The sequence below is a fragment of the Perca fluviatilis genome, chromosome 16 (assembly GCF_010015445.1).
Source record: "Perca fluviatilis chromosome 16, GENO_Pfluv_1.0, whole genome shotgun sequence".
NCBI classification, from domain to species: Eukaryota; Metazoa; Chordata; class Actinopteri; order Perciformes; family Percidae; genus Perca; species Perca fluviatilis.
Genome location: NC_053127.1, coordinates 34,875,227 through 34,898,540, shown reverse-complemented (window position 1 = coordinate 34,898,540; position 23,314 = coordinate 34,875,227). Strand labels below are relative to the sequence as shown.

At 40.8% G+C, this 23,314-nt stretch overlaps 1 protein-coding gene across 2 annotated transcripts in view; it reads right to left on the bottom strand.

Moving 5' to 3' along the window:
* alcama (activated leukocyte cell adhesion molecule a) overlaps positions 1 to 23,314 on the bottom strand; it is an 81,140-nt gene that overhangs the window by 18,829 nt on the left and 38,997 nt on the right. For both annotated transcript variants that reach the window (XM_039776862.1, XM_039776861.1), the window contains 5 exons: positions 13,609 to 13,715; positions 8,530 to 8,749; positions 4,571 to 4,635; positions 1,999 to 2,086; positions 1,194 to 1,364 (listed from right to left, as the gene is read on the bottom strand). In XM_039776862.1, the coding sequence (XP_039632796.1) occupies positions 1,194 to 1,364; positions 1,999 to 2,086; positions 4,571 to 4,635; positions 8,530 to 8,749; positions 13,609 to 13,715 (651 nt within the window). The remainder of the gene's footprint in view (positions 1 to 1,193; positions 1,365 to 1,998; positions 2,087 to 4,570; positions 4,636 to 8,529; positions 8,750 to 13,608; positions 13,716 to 23,314) is intronic.

Here is a 23,314-nt window from a genome sequence, read left to right as displayed (position 1 = left end):
TGTATGGTGAGGCAAAAACACATCTGATAATCTCTCACTTAAAAGTTGTTTGGACCAAAGTGGCCCAGCTGTTTGAACTGGACAGAAGCTGTAGGAATATTAAAACTATGTCACAGGATTGTCACAAGATTATGCAACAAAAAAAAGTAAATAAGTTTGTGAGTACAGTAGCAACTTGATTCTGGACTAGATGGCAGAAAAGAGTGTGGTAGCTTTTTTACTGAGGAAGACTACACTACACTTGGAAGGGTCCCCAATTTCAGAGCTCAAATTCCCCTTCTTTCAAGGCAGTTTCATACTGTAGATGCATTACAGTAAACATCTCCCAGCTAGATTAGCTCGGCTCCTAATTGGCTGCCCTCTCTATAAATGACTGCTAGAATTGGCTAATCAGAGCAGTTTGCAGCATTTAAAGAGGAATGTCACCACTCGCAGCAGTTCCACATCCAAATTATCTGATAAAGGCTGCTATTGTAAGGCAATCACTCTAGTATTGAGGGGATTTCATTCAGTTCATTCAATTTAAGTAATTAAACTCGGCTCAGAGATTCGGAAAGAAGCTTGACAGGCATTATTCTTATCTTGAATCATGGTGTATTGGGTGTGTGCCCTCGTCCTATAGGAGAACGGCTGTAGAGAGGAAATATTGGTTATATTCGATGACGTTGTGAGCTCAGTGTGAGTGATCTTTGACAAGGTTATTGCTGTTAACATATTTAAATATATAATATACCAGGCCTACCTAATAGGTAGATAAATAAGTAATTTTATTTTGTGTGTGTGTGTGTGTGTGTGTGTGTGTGTGTGTGTGTGTGTGTGTGTGTGTGTGTGTGTGGTTTAATAATTTTTTTAAAAAAAAAAAAAAAAAAAAAAAAAACAAAATTTTATTTATTTTTATAAAATAAAAAAAAAAATAAAAAAAAAAAAAAAAAATTTTTTTTTTTTTTTCAATGACCGCTCACAAAGGATATCAATTGTATTCAGACTAATATCATAAATAATTATATTTTTTTTTATTTTACAGAGGACAAACACAGCCGAGGAGCTGCATAACCTTAATAAATATCCTCCTCGTACCTACCATAGACGACTCAATTCTCTTGACAACCTGGTGTACTGAATGTGGGCAGGGAGAACAAACACAAAGTGTAATACAGTTATGGGGCCTGATGGCGGCGCTGTATTCCACTTACAGTAAATGGGAAAGGGTCCCAGTTCTTTCTCCTGATTAGTCAGCTTATGTGTGGACACGCAGACAAAGACTGCAGCCATATCCTCTTTGGAAGCTGCATACTGGAGGCTGGAGGAGGTGGTGGACAGGCCTGTGGCTGGATCCAGCTTAATGCTAGAACTGATCACAACAGCTGCGCACACACACACACACACACACACACACACACACACACACACACACACACACACACACACACATACACACACACACAAATAAGTACCCAGCATAGTTAGTGCTGCAGGTGTAGTATTCAGTCCCAGGTTAAACAGTATTGCAAATAGCTTTCTTTGGTTCAGCAGCAAACCCTGGGTGAGGTTTATTGTATCAAACCAGTCCAGATGATGGGAAGTTAGTAATCACAGAGAAGTCTTGAAGTCTAAGTTGCCAATTAGGAAAAGTTCTGTGATTGTCTTTACTTTCAGGTACTCACTGGCTGCTCGTGGATACAATGAAAACATAAGGCAAACTTTAACATAATGTTTACATCAACTGTTACTGTGTGATCCAAGAGTTGGTCCAATTCAAATGACACAAGTCAAGATGCAGTATCATATTACAGTATTCCGTCTTTCGGTGACAATGGCATATTTCTATTTTCTATTGTTTAAGCTTTGGTCTTGGGTAAATACTATGATTTCATTTTCACTCTCCTGTCACAGAAACCACTAGCTCCCCCCAGGGGTATCTCCGTATCACAGCATCTTGTGTCATGTGACTATTGGATAGTTTCTGGGCGTGTCAGCAAACAGCATGCAATGTGTTACCTTTCCCATCGGCTAACAAGGGCTTTCCATTCTTTTTCCAGGTGAACGTAGCTGCAGGGTTTGCATTTGCCGCAACACATGTTCCCACCTGAACAAAACATAAAGGGGACAAAACAATAAAATATAAGCAATAAAACAAAGTCAACACACTCATATCACAAGACAAGATTTAATTAATTTCCGTAATTTATCATGTTAAATTTTAAATTTTATTTATCATCTAACATTATCTTGTGTTTATAATGTAGATAGTAGTGGACATATTACTTCAGAGGATTTCATCCCGAGAAGAATAACTGTGTAGGAAACATTGCAAAGTAGGAGAAGAAAGAAATCAGCTCAACATATCTGCTATTAGCAGCTTCATACTAAAACCCATTTCAGTAAAGCCCTAATTTCTCTGTCCTAGAGTTGCATACTGTAGTGTCTGTGTTCCAACATTAGCAGGCGGATGTTGGACATAGGCCAGAGAAGAGGAATGAATTCGTTTTTGTGTTCATAAGCCCGCTGTCTCGCTATCTCGCTGCTACATCTTCAGGATTGAAGGTCAGCAACGGTAGCAGAGATACGCTGTGTGTGAACCCGACAGGGAGTCATAAGAACATTCCTTTACCCAAACGCATGGTTTCATATCCTGTACAGCACCTCTGAATGAACATGGCTCACCACAAACATGTATTTGAGTCTAAACAATAAGTAGAACTTCTTGCATAAATATGCAATATTGAAAAGTATAACTGTTCAACAGAAGATGTGTCCTACTTCAGTGAAAAGTCCATTATAAGTCTATGTGTGCTGGATGTTTCAAGTTTCCACATCACACTGGTGTAAGCTGCACACTTGACCACGACTGCTGGTACATGCATGTGTTAACTGAGATTTAAGAGAAACTTTCCTTCTTTTGCACATGAATGTAAAAGCAGCCTTAAAGCGTCAAACCTACATGATTCAGTTCTTTCTTTAGCACTGTGTTGTTGTCACTGTGTTGACTACACCCAAGAATTTGTAATGTTCCACATGTTGAATTTCCATGTTGACCATTTATGGCTAAAGCTAGATGGCCACTACGACTCTTAAAGAAGTCCATCACTACTTCTTTTGTTTTGGAAATACTCCCATCTCCAAGTTGTTGGCTTGGAAGGAACCTTTTCATAAGTGGCAAGGTGACACCACAAGGTGTTAAAGAACTGAGTGCTAACATAATGACACTGCATTATCGACAGACCTTTTTGCTCTATATGCAAACTAATAAGGTTCAAGGACAACATTGGACAAGTGACTGCAAACCAAGTGCTCCAATACCTTCATTACAACAGATGTTAAGGCGACAGGTCTGTAATCATTCTTGGGTATATTATAGCAGATTGGGTTATATTTTTACAGCACAGGAACGCTTGCGTCTAATTGGATTTGGCCAGATTTGATAATGGTCAACAAATGGTACAATTACCATGTTCCACGCATGGAAATAATGTTTACACATAGTGTGAAACTAACATATTACTGTAATAAACGTATTTACCAATTGTTTATTGCTGGGTATTATACGTAACACAAGCCAAATTGTCCCTCAAGGACATTAAAGCTTTACTCGACTACAGATACACATTCTGACTGGTGGTGTGAACAGCCTTACAGTCATCTGATTTCTGGTTTTGAGTCATCAGTAAAAATTATATCATCAACATTTCCATTTCCAAAAATAGCAGAAATGTGAAAGTATATCACCATTTTAAATACCAGAATAATAAAACTGCAATGGCATGTGTTTTTTTCTTCGTTGAGGTGAGGCATTTCAGCTTTGTAGCAGAATGTAGCAGAGTATGACGCAACGGTGCCCTCCATCATCCCTCATGCAAGTTACCAAAACTGAAATCCCTCTCTCTTTCACTCCGACTTTTCTTTTCTTTTCAACTCTGATTCCCTACATGTCTCTCTGTCTCTCTTCCCTCACCACAAAATGCTCAAAGCTGTTCATAAAACCTGAATTTTGGCAGTGGACAGACTACCAAGGGAAAAAACAATACCCCCCCTGTAATCCATAATTAATGTGTATATGCTGCATGTGGTTGAATAAATAAATTTTTTTGGGGGGGGGGGGGGTGCTTTGTTTGCTACAAAAAAGAGGGAAGAAAAGGGTGAGTGTGGGGGGCCTTTTTTTTTTTTTTTTTTTTTTTTTTTTTTATCAAAAAAAAGGGGAGGGGGGGGGGGGGGGTGTGGGTGTGTGTTAGGACTATTCTTGCAGTACTGCAAGAATGTCTGAATGAAAGTAATTTCAGATTTTGAAATGTATGCATTGTTCTTTAAACCCCATTTGTTTTTGCATGTCAGTTTTCTCCCACAAAAGCATTTTAATAGCAACCATAAGAGATGAGTTCAGTCTTCTTTCCCCACCGCATCACATCAACTACTCAACGGCAACTCATGCAATACTCTCAACTGGTTTTCATGTCATATTCTGAGCTGTTATGATAATGATATGACAAACCATGTACTGTAAATACTATATGATAGAAATTCACAAGCTCAATCAAACAGAAAAACACCAGTTCCCAGCTGTAGTGAATCTTACCATTGTTGGTTTGTCCTTCTGCAGTATGTTGGACTTGTCCATAATCTGAACTGAAGACGGTATCTCTGCAAACACAAAGGGTTAGGGTTATGGTTGGAATCAATCAAAAAAGAGTACTTGGAGAGACATCACGTTGTTTGAATGTCCTTCTTTTCTTCATACGGTCAATTATTTCTAAATGTATCTATCACCGATTTAACATTCAGCTTTGTATCAGTAGAAACCCGATAGTATTTCTGAATGACCGTGCCTCCCTCCCTCATGTCCCCCTGAGACGAGAATCTCTGCATTTGGGGCCTGGAAAAATCTTCCGATGACGTAAAGATGGCGATTTTTTGCGTCATCGGAAGATTTTGGGCCAGAGGCAAGGACTACAGCCAGTAGTAGGATCTACTTCCGTATGTTTTCAACACGCCCACAGGGGGTTGGACTGCCGAAGTCTGGCCGAGGTATTCCGAGAAAACGACTGTCAGCCATCTTGAATCTACGCTAAACAGGCTCTCGGTTTTCAGCAGAAAACATTTACAACAATTATCTGCATTCAAACTACCGGACGTGTACCCGGGATACATCCGGTACAGATCGGAGAATATGCAGGAAACGTTATTACAGACGCAATACATACTCGCACACTACGCTGAACGCTTCGCACGGAGACCAGCGGTGTCGCTCAATGCCGCTAGCCGGCTAGGGGACATCCTCATCGGCTAGGTGGAAAGCTAACGCTTAGCTGTCCACCTGTCCCATCCATCCTGCTTGCAAGTGTCTGCTCATTAAACAACAAGCTGGACTACATCCTCCTTCAACGAAAATCCCAACGTGAGTTCAGTGACTGCTGTGTTTTGGTTGTTGTAGAAACATGCCTGAACAACAGTGTACCGGAACCGGGACTATCCAGCTACTAGGCTGCTCTCGCCGGCCCGTGGAGGTGTGCTGTGTTAAACGGACTGGTGTAGAAATAAAATCCAATTAGCTACTGCTAACTGCTGGTGGAGTATCCGGCTCATTTAGACCACAAACTGGACTACATCCAACTTCAACGAAACTCCCAACGTGAGTTGAGAGACTGCTGTGTTTTTGTTGTTGTGGAAACCTGCCTGAATAGTGTAACCGGACTGTCCAGCTACCAGGCCTGCTAGCCCTCCGAGCCAGAGATGCTCTGTCGCCAGGTAAAAGAGGTGGGCTGTGTTAACACCGAAGTGGCGAGAAATGTGGTGATTTGTATCCATTTAACTGCTAACTGCTGGTGGAGTTTGTGACTGTTAAATGCCGACCATTCTACATTGCACGCTAATTCACGGCTGTGTTTATGCTCGGTGTTTACAGCCCACAGCGCGTAATGCTAGTATGCGTAGCTGAACTTTACGGAGCCTATAAAGTGTGTGTACTAAATGTAGCCTGTTTTCGTATGTCGTTTTTATATAATGTCGTTGAGTCACCGCGATGAAACGTTGTTTCATGTATATGGTTGAAATAAAACACGCTTTGAGTTGAGTTGAATGCCTCGGTCTGTCTGTGAAGCGGTAGGCGTGGCTTGGGAGTGGACTCAAAGCAATGAAGCAGGTGCATTCTGGGATTTGGTGTTTTTCATCCATATAAGACCAAAACACATTTTCTGGCTTTTCTCGGCTTAGAAGGCACCAATTTAAAAAAAATTTCACATTTCTACTACATAAGTGACCCAATTTAAAGATATATTCAGCTTTCCAGCGGTGAAATATTACTTTAATGTCCTCGTTATCAGTCCGAACTTTAATACTGTTGATGACAAAACCTGCATGAAGAAAAGTGTGTTTTCCTATTACATTTCGATATCAAATTGTATCTCGGGGTGGGGGTAGTTGATGCTGTGATTTTAGCAAGGTGTTAACAATCACAAATTGTTGTAAACATATAAATACTGCGGTGAACCTGTGCGTAATGCTGCATGGCACTGCTGGCCCTGCAGGAGGACTGGAATGGAAGAATCAGGAGAGAAAGAGACTTCAGGAACCATGACGATGATTTAAATTCCCTAATATAGCTGTAATAGTAATACAGCTGAGCTCTTGGATCTATGTACTGAATTGGTTCCAGTAGAGAGGGCAACGCGCCGGAACTGTGCCATCCCGGTCCAAGTACAGGTCCTCGCCACTCTGGGTGAAACCAGCTGTATCCAGAGGGAAATGTCAGACAGCTAAGTGTTTTTTTAAATAAATAATATATATAATCATTAACTTCATCATTAAGGCTTGTTTGGATATAATATATAGTTATGTTAAATCTTATTATATACGTCTGGTATATCGAAGCTGTCCCCGAGTGCCGTAATGCCTGCCATTTTGGAAGATTTTATTAATAAAGGTAGTCTATAGATCTGGTTTCCCTACACTGTGCGACAACAGCCCGAAATTATAATTTAATTGGCAGCAATTCCCAAGCGTCTGAGAGTTTTTTTGCTTTTTCTCCACCAGTTGTCGTGATTCGGCATGATTCGGTGTAACGAAAGAACAACTGCCAGGGTCATTAACATACTGATCAGCATTCACGAGGTGCTTTGCATTGACTATTTATGGTTAAAAATGGGCGTGTACAGGGCGGGATAAGAGGCTGATCCATGTACGCACACTTGTAGGTAATCTCTGATTTATAAAGGGAACATTGCTTATAGGTATGCGTACACACGGTTTTATAAATCTGACTTATTTTCGGCGTACGCCAATTTGGGCTTTTGGGCGCACGTACACTTATAGTAAGGATCCTACGCACAGTTTTATAAATGAGACCCCTGGACATTACAGACTGATGCACCTAGTCTATTCAAATGCCATCTGAAGTGACCACTGATTCACCAAACCCATGTGCAAAAGGAATGTGGCTGTGGTAGAAATACACGCATTAAACTTGAAGACATCTGTGTGGTTCTAATCGATCAGCTGCTATTTAAGTGAATCCAGCAAAGATAGAGCAGGGCATACAACTCCATCACAGCGGTAGTATAAATTAGAGCTGTGAATCAATTAAAACATTCAATTGCAATTAATCGTATGATTTCATAGTTAACTCACGATTAATCACACAATTATCTGTTCTAAATGAACTTTTCAAGTTTTTAATATGCTTGCTTTATACAAATATTTATTATTATTACAACAATCCAAAACAATGACAAATACTGTCTAGAATGTTCTGCAGAATAACCTCAGAGGTACTGTATGTTCACAAAACATGCTGAAAGCATAATATGGCCAACTGAAGCCCATTAAGCAACAACAGATGGTGTCCCACTTTATACTTGGAAAGGTTAACTAAACAGCAGCTCAACACTAAACAATGGGGCTCATGCTTTACAGCAACAGACACATTGTACAGGTCATGGTCATTAGTCAAGTAAATGTAACAATGTAATGAAACAATGTAATTGTGTTTAACCTCACAAAAAAAAATTTGATGGCTCAGGGGAGGCTATGTGCCACGCAAGGCATATGCTCCAACGGAAATTATCCTTAAATTTTTTTTTTTGTTTTTTTTTGGGGCGGGTGCTGACTTTATGTTCAATGTCCCGCTGTCTGGCTACTTGCAGAAAGTGCTTGGCATACACGTCGGCGAAATGCTTCTCCTCTACCTAAGTTCCCACTGTGCGTCAAAATAATATGCTGTGACCCCGAGGTAACTGTGATTACTGAGAGAACTGTCCGGTGAGTGCAGCGGCACTGCATCACTTCCTGATTTCCCAAACTACAGAGCGGCCAGAGGCCCTAATCACAGAATATGTATGCGTTAATCGCGCGTCAAAGAAATGAGTGACGTTAAAAGGAATTTGGGTGAACTTGTTATCTTTGACAACCTTAAAATATATTTATGTTGATTATTAACAGTGCAAAAACACCATAGACCACCAAACACTAAGTGCTTAGCATGAAAGCTAATTTCAGATTAATTAACAATGAAGTTGTAAGGATAGGCACTGTTTTACTTACTGTAAACGAGGACAGAGACGGGGTACTCATTGAGGTTGGAGACTGACACCACCATGCAGGTGAAGGTCTTCTGGTCTTTGAGCGTGGCCTGGGAGATGAGCAGGCTGAAGTTGGCATCGATGCTGACCCGCTGGGCATATTGGTCTGTGGCCTGAACAGTGGCCTGCGCGCTGTTGACCTGTTTGATCAACAGATCGCCACCAGTGCCATCATCTTTCTCCTGAAGGGACAGTTGGGACAGAGAGGTTAGGTGATTTATTAAATATATAAATCACTGTTCCTCATTCCTTAATTATAATTATAGTTTACATTAACAATTCAATTAAATTTTATTAATAGTATCAAATCATAAAAAGAGTTATATCAGGACACTTTACTGATAGAGTAGGTCTAGACCACACTCTATAATTTACAAAGACCAAACAATTCCAGTAATTCCCAGAGATGTACAAAAATTTAACAATCTAGGAGACAGCATTGAACATGTCATTCAGCAAACCTGCAGAGAATATCTAACTGTGATATAATTAAAAGTTATAACACCATGAAAAGAATTGTTAATTATAATCGGTACACACTGCCAGGTCACAATGTCTCTTGCAATATTAGTAGATTGATCATGACAGGTCATACATTTATCTCATTGTTACTGTCTAATTACACTACAGATTCTAAATGTTTTGTTGAAGACAAGACACAACCCTTGTAACCTCAAGTCATGTCTTGAAGTTTCTCCCTAAAGTTACATGAGCATCTTTAGCACTTTTTCAGCACCTGCACCCATTACATGGGCGGGAACTGGACAGGAAATGATTCTTTCATAGTTTCATATTACTCACTCCCTCTGTAAGGTCAGCTGGTTATTGTAGCATTACTGTAGGTGTATCGGCACAAAGAGATCAGCTGGAACCTTTTTAAAAAAATAATATTTATCATTTTATTAAAGCTGTTGTGTCTGAGGGTGATTTCATAACCTAAATTATCTTTTACATTATATTTCACATTTATTCACATATCATTTCCAAAGCAACTTAGCACAGTTGAATCAATTTGTCTTTTAAATGGCACTGATCCTGATTAGACGTGTGTAGACAGAAGCTGTACTCACCATAAACTAAAGTCTCTTTCCGACCAAGTAGTTACAGGAACGTAGTTATAGGAACAGTCCACTCCCTACAGTTCTACTAACTACTCTCCCCCAAAACTGGTTTTGCCATTTGCATTCACACTGGCCAAGCGGCCATAGGGACTGGTAAGAGGGGTAAGGGAGTGACGCAAACAGGGCAAAGGTCTTAATAGCGTCGTCACTTGACTTTAGCGCCACATACACAAACTAGCATTTTCCCAAAGATTTTAATGTTTCTTGTGGATCCTTCCAGCGCATACCCGCCCGCTATGGCCGCCAGGGGGCGGGCCCGCCCCAAAAATGCTTGTGCCCCCACGCGAGGCACAGATCTCTTAAAAAATTACTTTAATTTTATATTATCATAGTTGCTAATTTTGTGTTGCATTAATGTTGCATTATTTATCATTAAAACATTATAAATATAAATAAACAATGGTGTGATTTTTGTTTGATTGATGGGAATCTACACTGCAACAGCCTATCACGGCCTTACTAAAAGAAAGTTAGGGCTCTGACGTGGCGTAGCCCTCACGTCAGTGTAGCTGCTCAACAGTTACCGCACTTTTTGAAAGCTGGATGAGTTTTCGCCGGCTTACCTTCCGCTTCAGTTGTGATGGTAAGTGGTTGAAAAGCCCACCAACATTCTCCTCTGCCAAACTGGATACAACACCAACGCCTCCTGATGTTGTCGTTGGAGAAGGAGCCCTGGACGACAGTCTGAGCCTGATGCTAGTAGGAGCCCGACCCTGGGCCTGGCAGGACCAGGTCAGAGGTCAAGTGCAACTGCGACTGGGGCAGCATTTGGGCCACAACTAACTGTTGAATCAGGGGTGTGACGGACAAAACCCAAACAGGTTGTGTTGAGGAAATATCCAGTCAAAATGTTTGGTTAAAAAACGTAGCTGTAGCTGGTATTTGAACAGGGACTGGCTTGCGTAGGCTACTCGGTGGAAAAGGACTCCGGATTTTGTTATGCCTGCAGGAAATTCACATCTGTATCATCGGGCTCGACCTTCTTCATTAAGGGGTTTAAGATTTACAGACAAGGGCTTAAATAAGCACGCAGCTTCAAATGACAGGAGGGACTGGAGAGAGGACAGGCTGCCTCCACTCAAAGTACCGGTGTGTTCAAAGTCTCTGTGTGTGTGTGTGTGTGTGTGTGTGTGTGTGTGTGTGCGTATGCGTGCGCGGGCGTGCGTGTGTCTCATGGCACATGCATAGCAATGCATATCCTTCTGTTGACTGCTTTAAAATGCAATGTTTGAGAGATGCTTCTGGTGTTACATCTAATATGTTGTATAGTCAAGTGTTTCATGGATATTCATAACATTTCTTCTATGTAATGTGTTGTAGGCTATATAGGCTACCTGGTCATATTGCTGTTGGTTATGTTTAACGTGATGATTACGTGCGAATAGTATAACAAGAGTATATGATTATTATACATATACGTACCGCCAATAATAATTGTTCCCCCCATGTATTTCATGTGCCCCCCTTAAGACTGAGGTCTAGCGGACGGGTCTGCTTCCAGGTCCCTCTGCACCTCCTCGGTGGCGTACATGGCTAGCAGCACCTGCACCTCCGCATCAGTCCACTTTTCAAAGTTCAGCATTCTGTCCATTCTCGTAGTAATTCACGTAGTCAAGTAATTCAAGTAGTCAATAGCCGCTTTCTGACCGGAGGGATTTTTGCAGTTCCTAGAACATAAAATTCCTAGAACTCTTTTTTTCTTGTGTTCCGACTGGACCAATTTGGGGATTTTTAAGTTCCTCTGGCTGCAGTTCCTGTAACTCTTTCAGCTGCTACTTCAGGGCAGGGGCTTTTCGCTGTTCCCTTTCAGCATAGGGACCTAGGTAAATAAGGGTCGGGTTTCCGGTACAGACAGACCAACAACGGGACAATTTTAACAATTTTCGCCATCTTATTCATCACTAAATTCACTTCTGACAACGTTTTAGGCGAGAAATGAACTGTTAACATTTCGAATATATGCAGTCTTGCGGAAATTGATGCCGAATTGACAATTTGCTTCAAAGTTTTCAGAGGTGGGAAGCTCCATGAAGTGAGGCGACAGCCAGCAGGTGCCTGCCCCGGCCGCAAGCTCGTCACTGGGGCAGTCCTGCTCAGAAACCCTGCTGTAAGCCGGAGGTCTCTCAGACCGCTCTCGTAAATAAGAGGCTTTTATTTCGGCATTGACGGTTCATTTGTTCAACGATATAACACATGTCCATCATAAGATTAACGGGAACCTGTGGTAAACTGTCTTTTTGGAGTTAAACTCCACAAGCGTGCCCTGCGGGCTTGACAACCTCGCTGTCCGGCCGTCACACACGCACGTCCACAGTGCAGCCGGCAGAGGCGGGGAAGAGAGAGATACCCGTTTCTCTTCGGGAGACAAATATGCTATATACATTAGATTTAGTTCATACTTTTTTGGTATATTTGTTTTCTGATTTTAACGCTATAAAGACCTTTGCCGTGCTTGCATCACTCTATTACCCCTCCTATAGTCCCTATGGCCACTTGGCCAGTGCAAATGTAAATGGGAAAAACAGTTTTGGGGGAGAGTAGTTAGTAGAACTGCTTAGAAGTGGACTTTTCCTATAACTACGTTCCTGTAACTACTTGGTTGGAAAGCATGGCTTTTACAGATGGCACGCTACAAGTGCCGGGTTGACAATGAATAAGTTGGACCAATCAACGTAGACCTAGGTCACTATGCTGAAAAGGGAAAAGCCCCTGCCCTGAAGTAGGAGCTGAAAGAGTTACAGGAACTGCAGTCATAGGAACTTAATAATCCCCAAATTGGTCCAGTCGGAACACTAGGTTCTAGGAACGTTATGTTCTAGGAACTGCAAAAATCCCTCCAGTCTGAAAGGGACTTAACAGCACCAATAGACACACAACACAATCCAAGTGGTGGCTTATCAGTAATACATTTGTTTTTCTGTGTGGGAGAAAATGGTGTTGGCCTGAGAATGTGTGAAAAGTGTCAATTGTGCATCTGAGGAAAGAATGTCAGGGCCAATGGCTCTTATGGACATTTTTCACAGCAGACATTTTGACTTGTCATAGTAGGAAAAGCACAGCTGAAATTGATAACCTTAACGATGGCTCAGTTCCATCAAGTGTCCCAATAAGATATTTCAGTGAGTCAGCATGCACAATACCAGGGCCTCTCCTAGTGGAATGCAGCCATCATTAATGGGTTTGAATACACTTGTGCTTTTTCTACTATGACATGTCAACATGTCTGCCGTGAAAAAGGTCTATTAACTTCACTTAATAAATAATCAAGGCATACAATATACATGTATATAATGTAATAATGCCACTCTGGTCATTTGTTCCTCTCAGAAAGATCCCACTGAACATATAAGAACATATAAAAGATCTGGCATTTCTTTTCCCTTTGGAAATCTTAATCAATGTAACAACTCAATGTATATGCCTGTTTTAGGTCTCCAGGATGAGGGTACTATTTTTCTGTGAACCTGAATTATTTCTAAAATATTGTACTTTTTTTTTTTTTTTTTACTTTAATCCTAGGACAGACATTGAAAAAAAAGAAAGAAAAAAGTTGTTTGGGTCTTCTCTTGGTTCTGTACATCAGTGAGGAATTTAATATGGGACCTACAATGTGTTATAATACAGGTTGCTGGTGGTGACCCTGCTATTTATAATCACTGTTTTTAAACCACAAGCTTCAAAATGCTATACCTTTAATTTGAAAATGTGCAAAAAGTCTTTAGTCTTCCTAATTCTTCCAGGAAAACGGAGTGTAAAAATTGATGTGACAATGAGTAGTCACATATACCAAATATAAGCCAAATTATTTCATCCGGTCCTCTTTTGCCTCTTCTTCCATGTCAATGAATGTCTTGGGAAAGTGTTCGTTCAGTTAACCTCAAACTCTTCATAGACAGTATTGGGAGTCAGTATCTACTTACGTATTTCCACTTGATGAACATCAGATCCTGTGGTGCTGGAACTCCACCATTGCATGGTATTACAATGACCTCTCCATACAGGGCAGTCACATTGTCTGTTCCCCACACTGCAACAAAAAAGTCAACAGACTGTTACTATTAAAAGAAAAAATACTTTACTATCACAAGAGCCACTGAAGAGAGCAACAATCCTGACTGCCTGATTCAGTCACAAGTGTGCAACAACAGGGGGAGCTTTTGTCCAGAGTGCTGCCTGTCCGGTGCCTGATTGGCCAAATCTGGGCTGATGAAGTGAGCCATCTGTACTTTCCCCTACCTCGAGTAGTGTTGTGGTGGGCTTCAAACCCCAACCTTCCAATCGAGCTATGTGAGGATCATCTGAGATCATAGGAAACCCAGCAACAACAAAAGTAAATGTAAATGGCTTGTATTTATATAGCGCTTTTCTAGTATTAACGACTACTCAAAGCGCTTTAACATAGTACAGGAACCATTCACCATTTACACACATTCATACACTGTGGCCGAGGCTGCCACCTGCTCATCACATAAACATTCACACACATTTACACTCCAATCAGTGTCTTGCCCAAGGACACTTCGACATGGAACTGCAGGGCCAGGGATCGGACCACCGGCCTTCCGATTGGTAGGTGAGCGCTCTACCACATGAACCACAGCCGCCCCAAAGTATGGAAGTGGGATTTTTTATCTGATGAGGAGAAACCTGATGTCTTAGATCGATTGATGTGGTGGCTTTGATCAGTGGTGAGGGCAGGAGGAACAGAGGAGTAAAATACCATATGTGGCCTATACCCCTGTGTACCAAGACTCTGAAAGAGACTGTGGTTAGAATGGGCAGCTCCTCCCAAGTATATTTAGAAATGGATGGGTGTGAACAAAGTGAATAAAGCTACACCACACTATGTTGTCACTCTAAGGGTCCTATCTTGCACTCGGCGCAATTGCCTTTGTACACCGACGCATGTATCATTCCTATTTTGCACCCGACGCACAGCGGACTTTTCCCTCAGACGCACGTCGGTAAATTAGGGAATGTATTTGCACTCCCGGGGGCGGTTCAGCAAAAAGAGGAGGCGTGTTCCGGCGCAAACGTTACTTTGTGCTATTCTGCAGTTTCAGAAAACAATGTACCGCCACTGACCAGGAAAAACCTGGTCTAAAGTCAGTGGTGCTAGTCTAAAGTCAGTAGCCGTTATTCAGATGCTATTTTAGGGGCGCATGCTTGGCCATAATGTAGCGTGTGCACAACGCCGCATACACTTCTCTCATCTAAATGGATGCAGCAGTTCCCATTTTGCAAACCATACATAATTACAAAGAAAATATTACTGAAAATGCGCTTCAGGTGTTTGGATAGATCAGGAGGCACTTTACAGTACAGTCCTCAAAAAGTCCCAGCATTCTTTGTGGCTTGTTGTGTTTTACACAACATTTCCATGAATCATGGATGTGTTGATGACATAAATGAGGAAATATTAGAGGACTTAAGGAGACGTGATGTTGAACTACGGCGGGATCTGGTCCGGGAGTAATGCGCGATGCGCTCCTGGTGGAGCGGGTGGACGGAGATGGAGTGGGGGGGAGGAGGAAGGGGCACAACAGGAGCAGGTGGTGCTTTTGGAGGCCCACGCTCCATGGCTGCAGCAATCCTCTCCAGACTTGAGGAGATGCACCGAGAGGCCGCAGCAACATCGCCACCTTGGCCAAGACGGGCATTTATTACTTTGCCGCATCTCGCACGGGTAGCTCCGCTGGCGCGCGGCCAGGCAAATCGCCATCATAATAGCAATCCGCCATGGAACAAGCGCCCTGCTCTTAAAGGGAATGTGAGATGACGCTCTGATTGGTTTATTGCACGTTACGCCCAAACCACACCTAGCTACTTCAGACCAACCCATTTTAGATTTGCGTCGGGCGCAAGAGTCATTTATCCCGCCGGTAAAATAGCAACAGCGGCCAAGATCCGCCCACAAAGCTACTTGCATTTTGCGTTTCATACTTGCGTTTCAGATCGTTAAAATAGGGCCCTAAATGTCACGATACCACATTTTAAGCATACCTCCCATTAAGTGTGATGAGGTGGAGCTCAGCGGGTCAAGCACAGTGCTCTGTGCACAACCCGAGGAAATTATTTCCTCTGTCCACAACAGTGAGGGAGCACTGAGGTGGAGTAGTTGCTATGTCAAAGCCCAGTCATGTGCAATATGGGAGGAGGGACCAAAGGGGTGGAGAGAAGATGGATGGATGGAGGTCAGAGCAGAGTGGAGTGACACTTAGGTCTTCACGCTCCAACTCTTTCTCTTTGAGCTTTTAGCTAAACAAGCAGAACAAGAAGCGGTGCAGATTCTGGTCATTCCAGAGTGATGAGGCCAGAAAATGCACAAGTGCAGCTGCTCACTGAAGTGGCTGCTTTTGCTCAAGCCATGCCTCTTGCTCATCTTTTCATACTTCCTCTGTTTCCTCTGCAACTCCAGTTAGACCGCAACAACACAATAATCTATTTCTATTCAAAGTTGATGCTGTTGACAGTAATCAAGCTGAATATTAAAAGAAGCCACAAAAAGTAACACACAATGCTTTAATTATAAATCATTGTGTTTTTTTTTTTATATTTTTTTTAAAAAACTTTTTTTTTCACCACTTTTTTTTTTTTTTTTTTTTTTTTGTTGGTAAAATAAAAAATTTTTTTTTTTTTTTTTTTTTTTTTTTTTAAATATATTTTTTTTTTTTTAAAAAAAAAAAAAAAAAAAAAAAAATTTGTTGATACAAAAATACATTCATCTATTTTCGCTCACAATATAACCTGTAACCCCTGTGTAGGTCCTTCTCAGCTCAGAGAAGTGTGCATCCAGCCACCAACACAGAATATTCCAGGAATCAGTGATTTTATCACATTTACCAATTAGGCTTTTTGAAATCTGTCAGCCTTTGACTAAAAGTTAGCATATGGCCTACTTATCCTGCAAGATGTACTATGTTCTTCCTTTCCATATGATATAATAAGTAATGTCCCTTTTGACTCGTGGTTCGGTTTATTCACAAACAGAGAATAGCTGACTTTGTTTGAAAGGCTAAAGAAACACATCAGCTGTGTGAACTTCCAATCACACAAAGCTTCATTGTATATCAAGTATATCATGTACAAAGCTGCTTTCATGTTTAAGCAACCACACACACAATGTGTTACTCTAGTTATGGTTTAATGAATATGACTGTTTTCTCCGGTAATGCAAGACACAAGTCACATGGGAATTCAGCTCATAGAGTCAGCTAAATATATCATCTTTGAACACATAACAACAGTTACAGAGAAGTAAACAAAACAATGTCTCAGTGAATCCGAGCTGGATGGCCAATTATGAGAATCTGTTTGCCTGAAAACTTCAGAGTGCACTGGATTTCACACTTACACCAAGGTGACAGTTGTAGTGACTTACAGACAATATAAAGGAGAAGTGGTGTTAAAATTGTAAAAAACTGCATACAAAGACATTATGCGTATTTATCACCGAATAGCATACTAGTAGATATTGCTGGTGAGTGGCATTAGCCAAAAAGAGAGAAAATAACAATGTGCAGCAACTCTAAGGCAAGATAAAGACTTGTGTCTAAGCCCGCCAGGATTCTGCAGGGGAATAAAGACAAACTGGGTAGAAGAAGAATAAAGCGTGATTTATACTTCTGTGTAAAAATCTATGCCGTGGCTACGTACGTAGGTATGTGGGACACAGATATATGCCGGACCCTACGCACCTGACGGGCACCTCTCGAAAAACAGCGACGCACATCGTGTCTTGGCAGCGTTGCATTTCCTGGTTCTCAACATGAAATCAAGGAGAGGGTTAACTATTCCTGCTAGAGATTTCTCACCGTGGTCAGAAAGAACCGAGACAGTTTGTTTCTCTTACTATGACTCTGGAGTCGCTACTCGCTCCGAAGCTAATCGCCGTCACTCTCTCACTTTCTCCCTCGCTCTACCACACACTCCCCACGCACACACACATGCCGGCTCGACACACACGCCAATCCACAAGTATAAACTTCAGGCCACTTATGTAGGCTATGGCGAAAGCTCTGCGCGGAGCCTCCGCAGAACCATAAATCACGCTTAAAGAAGAATTTAAAGTGTTACTTAACAAATAAATAAATAAAAAGTTGTAGACCGCAGGCTTTCTTGGTTTACTTTAATGCAAAATACTTGGCCACTTGCTTTTCTCATTTTTCACTCTTCTGCGCATCCCTCCTCTCCCCAAAACCATAAGTGTATTAGAGTCGATTTTTAACAGTCCGCCACATTTGGTAAAAGCCTTTCAAGGATACAAACATGCCCCCCCTCTGTCCTGAAGGCATGGTTTTATTGCTAAGGCAGCGTTTACACAATTGCTCTTATCTCACCATTATCCACCAGCAGAACAATGTGTTCCAGGGGAGATGAAAAAAGGCCATTCTGGGGTCTCCCCATCCAGCCTTCATCACTATTAAAGTGACACTGCAAAGTTAGTACTTTTGTGGCTTTCATGACCTTTTTGCACTTTTTAATTTGTCTAAATGCGTAAAACTGGGTTTAGTTTCTGCTCACATCTCCTCTGAGTGCTCTTTGTTATCAAACTGTAAAGGAGATGTAGACAGCAAAAGCAAAGGAACTGATGTGGATTTTTGACAGTAAAAAGCTTGCTAGTCTTCCAGAATAAAAAGCGAAGCTGTTTTTGCACTCCAGAATTTGAAGTGATTTCATTTTGAGCTTATATGCATGTGTACGCAGATGTTTTATGTCCATAACAAAACAACTCTATATGAAGCATTAATGTGATCGGTTTTAATTATTAATGTTTTGGCCATGTTACAACACATAGGGAGCAATGAACTAAACACTCACTTGAGCTAGTATGCAATGCAATCTCATATCTGAAGCGCAACCATTCTGCTACATTTGCTTTGGAGAGCATATTAAGAATGAGGATGATTTTTTTCCCTGCTGCATGCCCAAATGCACTTCAAGGCTGACAGATTCTTCCTGAAACCTACCTACCTTTCTGAGCTCTACCAGTGATATTATTATATGTAGAATGACTGGCTCTACGTTGGTGTCAATTGCCAGTTATTATCCAACTTACGTTTTGTAGGAAACAATCCCTCTTCTTAACTGTACTGTGTACACCAGTGTTTCTCAAATGGGGGTACATGTACCCCTAGGGGTACTCTGGAGGACTGCAGGGGGTATGTGAGATATTTAACAAAATGTTTAATAGTTACAAGGCTGTTGTCCAGAACATTGTTCCTCTTCATGTAGAATTAGAATTAACATTTGTGTCGCCTTCTTTGGACCTAATCTTGCCTTCCTTCCTTCTACTTTTTACAAGTTTCTCACTTTTTTCTTCTTATGTCACTGTTTTTCATACTATTTTGACCTATTCTTGCCTTACTTCCTTCCTTCTTTCTACCATCTTTTTCCAAGTTTTTGTATTTTTTACTGTTTTTGTCTCCTTTTCTCATTAGCATTGGGCTGTTGTTTAGTAAATCTATCGCTGACAGCGCTGTACTGTTCCTCTTTATATAGACTTTTTTTCTACCAAAAATGATTAGCGCTGGTCAGGGGGGTACTTGGCTTAAAGAACAATTCAAAAGGGGTACATTATTGAAAAAAGTTTGAGAACCACTGGTGTACACTGTGTGTGGAAACTAAAGCAGTTGTGGGAGGCTACTTCCATTACGTCTCATCTGAGAGGATGGGTGTGCGTAAACCGCGTATAGCCCCAAACCATGCCAGCCTTGCAGCTATCACAGTGAAATGTGATTCCTCGTGTCAAGCACAGCCTCCAAATCAAACTGGAACAGTGATTGCACCTCCTCCCCCAAACACATCCCTCCCGAAAATAAAAAAAAAGCCCAGGTTTTGTGGATTTAACGCTGACTAAAAATACGAAGCAACAACAAACTACCGGATACATCCGTCGTTACCTTCAATGCCGGTAGCAAACATAACAAGACACAGCTACTTCCTTTGCAGAGCAGGTGTGCTTTGGGACAAACTCACTCAGGGCTTTGTCAAGTGTGTGTGTCAGTGTGATGCAGCTCAGTCAACAGCCAAGGAAGTGAAGTGAAGATAAAAAGTACTTGACCTTAAGGAGCTACCAGACCCTTTTATAATTATTTTAACTTTCATATCAAAATTATTTTAACCAGAAAATGCCTTACTAAGATTAAAATATTTTTTTAGCAGCACAGCAGGTATTACAGGTATGTGTATTTAAGCATGTATGTTTACCCACATGCCTTCACACACACTTCTCTGGACTCCTCATCAGTCTAACACCGAGTTCAGACAGGACGCTGAGACCGTAGTTGAAGATTGTCAGCTTGCAGAGGAGGGAAGATATAGAGACAAAGCCCTTAACCTGATAAAAAAACGGCTGAAATTCCATCCTTTTTGGTCTAAACGACATACCCAAATTAAAAGTAGTACAGCTCCCATATACTTTGACACTCTGGGATGTGCCTGACATCATTGGAAAGGAAACACTCTCAATTTTTTTTTTTTACAATTGTCAGCGTGATTCTAGGCCTTACTGACACAGAGTTACAGAAGCTAGAATGGAGGTTTTTTATTTCTGTCCAAGTCATACATCTGTAAAATGATTAAAATAAAATACTGTAAACACATCTGGTAAGATACAGATACACCCAGGCTATAGCAACATGTCCCAGCTTACTATATAAAAAATCCAGAAGCCAAAAGACTAAAAAAATTATTTTATATGAATTTTTTTCTACATAAATGTCTGTCCGTTTTTCTTATTTCAATTTGAAAAGTGCAAAGAAAAAAGCCAATAAAGTACACAATAAAACACTTCTCAAATACACAAACACACCCACATCAATCACACACATACTTGAAATAACTATATACATAAATATATAGAAATAAGTCATTACAAATAGCACAGAGTGTGATATTCTGCTGATTGGCCCTGTTTTTGCTTTGACACAGGTCCTGCCAACACAGTGTTAAAATCTCAGGTTCATATTGGGTATCAATCGAACTGTCTGCTCATTGGCTAAAAAGGTAGATGGGTCTTGCAGCATTTAAATCTAACTGGTCCGAGCAAATGTCAATCGTCCGCATGTGGTCCCTGACATGTTGTCATCGGCTCGTCCGCTTTCACTGGGCATATCACAGGCAAACCTGAACGGATTGGCTCAAACGAGGTGTCTACGGAAAGCTTAGACTCTAGGGGCTACAGTGACGGACACATCGAGCATGTAGCAAGCTGGGCAGAGAAACTAGCGCCGATTAAAGTGCGGAAAGCGTTTTTCTGTTGTGATTCGGGCAGAAACTTCAACATTTTGGATCGTTTTGGAATATAACTGCTTGGATATTACATTTCCTTGGACTCTTGGGGAAAATACTACTTTGTTGCTGAAAGGACAAGGAAAAAAGGTATGCATGCACTCTCGACTCTAGACAACAGCTGCGCAGTTTACGGCTGAATTGTTATATATATATTTTCTGTTACTTTGTAACAGTTGTGTAACTGCTATAAATCATCTTATGCTTTGTAGGTTACAGCGACGCCACAGCCACAAAGTCGTGACCTCAGAATAATAAGGTTCTATCTGCGTTCCGGTCAGTTTTGAGATATTGAGGTTTAAAGTTTTAGCATTGCAAATAGCAAAACTGACAAATGGAGCACATTTCTTTACAGCACCAGAGTTACTTACACCATGAATGTATTCTACATCTGAGATACCAAATTTCTACATGAATTGTAAATTAGGGTTTTTGAAACAGGTCAATTGTAGATAGAACCTTTTAGTTCTAAAAACTAACAGCAGCCTTGGAATTATAAGGTTCCATCTTCAAAAACAGAAAAAGGAACAATGATTATCAAATAATTTTAACAATTTACTTATACATACTGTTGTACTGTTCAATGTATATAATAAAAGGTGTCTTTTTATTGGTTAAGTGCATTCATGCACTTACTATAACACTATTTTTCCAGGTCAGGTCCTTCAGTTTATCAAAGTCTTTTCAGTAGAAAAGCAAAACGAGTTGAATGGAAATTTTAAATCAGTCTTTATTTTGATAGTTTATCAAATCATTTTTAAACAATTTAAATGTAAAAAGCTTAATTTGAGATGCATGCTGTTACGTGCAATGAGAAGACAATCACTACCAAATAGGCTATGTTACCAGGCTACCAGGCTTGATAGTGTGCTAATGTTAATTTAGTAGCCTGCATGTAATTTAGCCAACATTTTGAGGCAAGCCCTCACCTACTGTGGGATTTTGTTGATGTAATATCTTCTCATGCTTTTGGAATCTGCTGAAGTCGAAGACAACTTTTAAAAATAGCTAATATTAGCTAACGCTAGCTAGCGTTAGCAAACGTTAGTTAGCGTTAGCTAACGTTAGCTAGCATTAGCTGAGGTTAACTAGCGTTAACTAGCAGTAACTAGTCTTAGAATATGATGCAAATCAAGTTGGAAATGACGTTTGGCAAGGAAATGACTGAATTTCCATTTGTAGTTGCATTATAGCGTTTTGCTGATGAGAACTTTTAGACTTAGGTCATCATGTTAGCTAACGCTAGCTAACGCTAGCTAACGCTAACTAGCACTAGACAACCTGGCACCATAAAGAGACAGTATTTGATTGGTCCTTCTGTTAATATTCCAAAAGATGATTGGACCACAGATAGAACCTTATAATTCCAAGTCTGAGTGTAACTTTGTAGATAGAACCTTTTTGTTTTCTGAATAAAACACCCAAAATTAATTTTATTTTTAAAAAAATCCTTAAATAATGTTCACAAGTTATACCAGAGTAAGAATATGTAAATAACTCAATTTTGACAAAAATGTCAGATAGAACCTTATTATTCTAGGGTAGCGAAGTGTCCCGTCAACGGTGCAGTGCTCCTTGAGAAGACCCCTTAAATTAGGTGTGGGAAAAATAATCGATTCTTAGATGCATCGCAGTTCTCTCTAGAACGATTCGATGCTTGATTCAGATAATAATCGATTTTCTTTTTTTCTTTTTTTTTTTTTATATATTGATTTTTATTTAAAAGTTACTGTCTCCAGACAAGTACAAATCAGAAAACAGTGACTGAAAGAGGATGGGATAATGGACAACAACTTGAGTTTAGGCAAGAGTGCAGGGAAAAAAAAGAACACAAAAATGGCCAAAAGGAGAAAAAAAAGAAATTTGTATATATATATATATATATATATATATATGATCTAATAAGACATACATAAAATAATTAGGCAAAACACATATAGGGCCCTATTTTAACAATCTGAAACGCTTCTTCCATGGCGGATTGCTATTATGACGGGGGATTTGCCTGGCGCACGCCAGCGGGAGCTGTCCGGGATGCGGCAAAGTAATAAATGCCCGTCTTGGCCGGGTGGCGATGTTGCTGCTCCTCTCGGGCGCATCTCCTCAAGTCTGGAGAGGATTGCTGCAGCCATGGAGCGTAGGCCTCCAAACGCACCACCTGCTCCTGTTGTGCCCCTTCCTCCTCCCCACTCCATCTCCGTCCACCCGCTCCATCAGGAGGCGCCACGCGCGCATTACTCCCGGACCAGATCCATGATAGTTCAACATCACGTCTCCTTAAGTCCTCTAATATTTCCTCATTTATGTCCTCAACACATCCATGATTCATGGAAA